At 33.3% G+C, this 4336-nt stretch overlaps 1 protein-coding gene across 1 annotated transcript; it reads right to left on the reverse strand.

The window, feature by feature from the left end:
- Window positions 1–1107: 1107 nt before the first annotated feature.
- On the reverse strand, window positions 1108–1950 carry LOC141598916 (uncharacterized). The gene has a single exon (XM_074418738.1). The coding sequence runs from the start codon at window positions 1857–1859 to the stop codon at window positions 1320–1322; it is 540 nt and encodes a 179-aa protein (XP_074274839.1). The 5' UTR covers window positions 1860–1950; the 3' UTR covers window positions 1108–1319.
- Window positions 1951–4336: the final 2386 nt, after the last annotated feature.

A 4336-nucleotide genomic window follows, 5' to 3' on the forward strand; every position in this document is an offset into this window, starting at 1 on the left:
CTAAAGTTGTACCCCATACCATCTACCCATTAATCGATGCGGGCAAAGACTACCTGACATCCCTCATTCCCTATTATTTCAAATCTTTATTTTTAATGTAATCAAATTCAACCCATTTACTTTTAAAGCCCAATTTTAACCAATATCCTTATAGCCCCCCGAATATATTCCCCACACTAATTGTCTCACATTTAAGTATTTAACCCTAATTCCTTCTTTAACGTCACTCATAATCTCACATCTCCCTCACCACCTAATTTTCTCTCCCAATCAACACTCTCACATCTCCCTCACTACCGTCGGCTCCCTCCTCTCACTCACCCCCTTTCAAATATTTTATTAACTCCATCTTTACATCTAACACTCTATTAAATCATACAAATAACATTCTTTTATATATTTATTTATGTACCACATGAAATACTAATCCATGATATTTCTCTCCAATGTATCGATTTTTTGGCTCTATAAAATCTATACTTATTATTCTGAGATTTACTTATTATTCTGAGATTTTTAACTACTCTTGGTGTATTAAATAGCGCATATTTAGATTTTTTTGGTATCAAAGGTGTTTTTTTTTCGATTTTAACTAATTTAGTTGGAGTTAATGTATTGTATTTTAATTTTGAGGTCATACAGATCTGATTTTTAAAAGTATCATTTTCGTAATTTTTTAATTTATTCAGAATATTTTTATAAATTTGTAACTTTTCAATTTGTATTTTCTTGATGTTCAGAATTTATTTGTAAATATTATATGGATTTGTAAATATTATATGGATTTGTAATTTTGTATAGTTGATTTCATGTATTTCTATATTTGATAGAATTGTAGCCGTAGAAATTAAGGAGCTGTACCAATTTTCGTGTTTTTTTCATTTTAAAACATTAAAAACAATATATTCATATCAATACACAGTATTATTTTGAAGAATTTTTTCGAATAATTAAAGATGCAGCATAATTAACGATATAGTTTTCACTAATTAATGAAATTAAACCATATGAAACCTTAAAAATTATAAACAGGGGAGAGGGTGATTATTTCTTGTGAGAAAATGGTGGGGTCCCATATGAAATAAAAGATTTTTAACTCTCTAAAAATGAGGAATCAATCAGAAAGCTTTAAATGCTTCAGCTTTTATAGATAGGGGATTTCTAATTTTAATAGAAAAGACATGGTTGTTGCCTAAAGGCACCAGTATAAAAAAACATCCATCATTTTCTTTTCGTATAATATCTCTACCGTATATATTTTTTTTTAATTTACAAAAGAGTTCCTAAATTACAGAAAATCCGACCCGAAAACCTGAAACTCATAAAGCGGGCAACGTTTCATAACGCCAAGAAAAATCCGACCCGAAATTCTCATCCGAATAGTCAAATATCCCATCCAACGACACATACTCTTTTCCATTTTCCGTGCCACCAACCTCACCCGTAACATTAGCAACGCTATCCGTATTATTATCCAACCCGAATCTAAACGGGTCGTAACTCAGTAAATCGTCTTGAAAATCCCACAACTCACCAATTCCCTGTAACTCAGTTCCAACCCGAGTCAACTCGTCCACATCCGGGAGAATTTCACCGGATCCAGTTTCAAGGTCGAAAACGGTAATCGGGTCGGCCGCAGGAGAGCTAGATCCGGACCCGGAAATCTCCTCCTCGAAGCTCCGGATAACCGAGTCAAGGTCGTGATTCTGACTCACCGGGTCACGATCCGGTACCGTGTCCGAGTCGTCTAGTAAGCTCAGTAACTGATCCCTCATCTTCTTCGCCTTCGTCGACTCAAACTCGGACACTAACTCGGATGAGTCGACTCGGGAACGCTTCTTGTGACTCAGTTCATCCATTTTATTATTATAATAGTTAATTAATAATGCAAAAAATAGAGAGAGAAATACGTAGGTGATAGAGAGAGAAATGTGGTGTAGTGGAAAATGAGGGAGGAGACGGTTTTTATATATAGTGGGGGAAGAAAAAGCGGGAAAATGACGTGTACCTAAAAGAAAATACAGAAAAATACGGAATTTTTTAATTATATTTCTTTTTGTTGGTGATGTTCCGTTTATTATGGTGGGAATAAGATAATTGTAAAAAGGGGCGGGGTCGCCGCGTGGGGGTCGAATCCTTGGGCCATCATTTCATTGACGGTATCAAATAGGAGTGACTCAACCCAACACGACACTATCCGTCTGAAATTTAAGACGAACTAATTATTATACCGATTACATATATAAGATAAATATATTTGACTTGTTTTAAACTTACGATAGATAATATCATCTTAAAAAATATTTACTGATAAATGATCACTTAATAATTTTACCAAAAGATTCTTTTTTTTATACGAGGTTATTAAAATAAATGTTAGTACTAACATTTTACTTTTTGGTAGTTTGCAAAATCATGCAACAAATTAATTTGATCTGTTTTATTTTCTTATTCTTAAGTCAAATCGTCCCCCTAATAACATTGAGCTATATGAACGAGAGAAAAAAAATAAGCGTCTACTTGTTTTGTTTTTCTATTTTCTTTTAGAAAACACTTATTATCAGCAGTGAAATTGCTAGAACGCGAGCCTTAGAAAAGAAGCGTATAAATATGAGTATATGACCACTCCTAAAAAACATGTAATCTAGACCTTTTACCCTTGAAAATACAATTATTGTTCTTCTAGGGTATTTGTAGAACCCACTAAACAATAATTATTGTACTCACTATAACTCAAATGAAAATGAGCATACGAAAATTTGGAAAAAAAAATTCAAATAAACATTATGATTGAAAATAATAATTTACAAATATCCGTATAACTAAAGCGTACTCCAGATACGAAGTATTATTGTGTTACACACTTACACATGTTAGGTCATTTTAGTTATTCTAATTTTTTTTGGGTGCAAGACTTGACCAACTTGTATATCTTTGAAGTTGTACGTAGATATTCCATAGCGTATAAAATAACGTCACGATTAATGGGTGACCGTTCCCTGAATTGCATTAACACTAACTAATACTCCCTCCCATTCACAATAAACCTCCCATTTCAATTTGGCACAAATATTAAGGAAACACACTACCCCACCATATAATTAAATTTGAACCACACAAATACACTACCCCACCATACAATTAAATTTGGACCACACAAACACTTACCAAAAAAGGAAATAGGGAGGTTATTGTGAATAGACGGAAAAGGAAATAGGGAGGTTTATTTTGAATGGGAGGGAGTAAAATGGTTTATCGATGACGTGTTGGCATAATGTTCCAGTATAAAATTTTATTTGAATTTTTAGGGGGTGTTTGGATTGAGTGATTTGAAGGAAAAATAAAGGAAGGGAGAATAGGGAATTTTAAATTCCTTGTTTGGATAGCAAATGAGTGTGGAGGAAAATGGAGGGGGAGATTTGGAGGGATCCAATTACCCTTCTCCAAACCTAATTAAAATCTCTCTATAATAGACAAGATTTGGAGAGAAATTGTATCCAAATACCCACACCCCATTCCCCCTCCCCTTCTCTTCTCTCCCTTTCCCTTCCCTCATTCCCCCTCCCTAGGGGATAGGATGAGAGGGACTAGGGGAGAATGAAAGAGGTGATTTTCCTTTCAAATCTTGCATATATTGTTGGTGAACACGTGGGAGTTGAATTGACAAAAGGAATTTTCAATTACCCACTAGGAGTAGATAATCAAACCCTTTATTATGGAGGAGTTAACAATTCATGGAAAAAAAATTCCATGATTTACATCTCCCATTTTTCTAAATCATAGGATTTTCCAATTCACCTATTTTTGTAGGGCAAGTAAACGAGGCCTTAGGTTTTAAAATGAAATATAACTTAACTAATTTGCTATATTATTTGATTTACTTGACCTGTAAAATGGATATTGTGCAATTCATCTAGGGATTGTTACTTAAAGTTATGAGTTTAAGATGATTTTAAACAAAGTAAATTTTGTACTCTAGTAGTCATCACAACCATCTAAAGAATCAAGATCAATTTTTGAATCAATGTTTTAAAAATGTCAAATATATCCGGCAATCAATAGATAGACGAAGGTCAAATTCAGTTACTCCGTATATTCTATAGTTGAGCCAATGTTCAACGGATTAGCATTAGCTCATCCCACATGTCACATGACCTTGACCGACATTTTAATTTCAAGCAAAAACGAGAGTGTGTGTTCCATGCATTATTTAAAGCTTTTTTTTAATGTATACATTCCGAACATAAACCAATTTAATAAATGAAGACAATTATTTGAAAGTTACTTCTTTATTTAACAACTTTTTGTTTAAAAAGTGCGCATATCGTCTTAAATA

Source organism: Silene latifolia, chromosome 9 (assembly GCF_048544455.1).
Source record: "Silene latifolia isolate original U9 population chromosome 9, ASM4854445v1, whole genome shotgun sequence".
Classification (NCBI taxonomy): Eukaryota; Viridiplantae; Streptophyta; class Magnoliopsida; order Caryophyllales; family Caryophyllaceae; genus Silene; species Silene latifolia.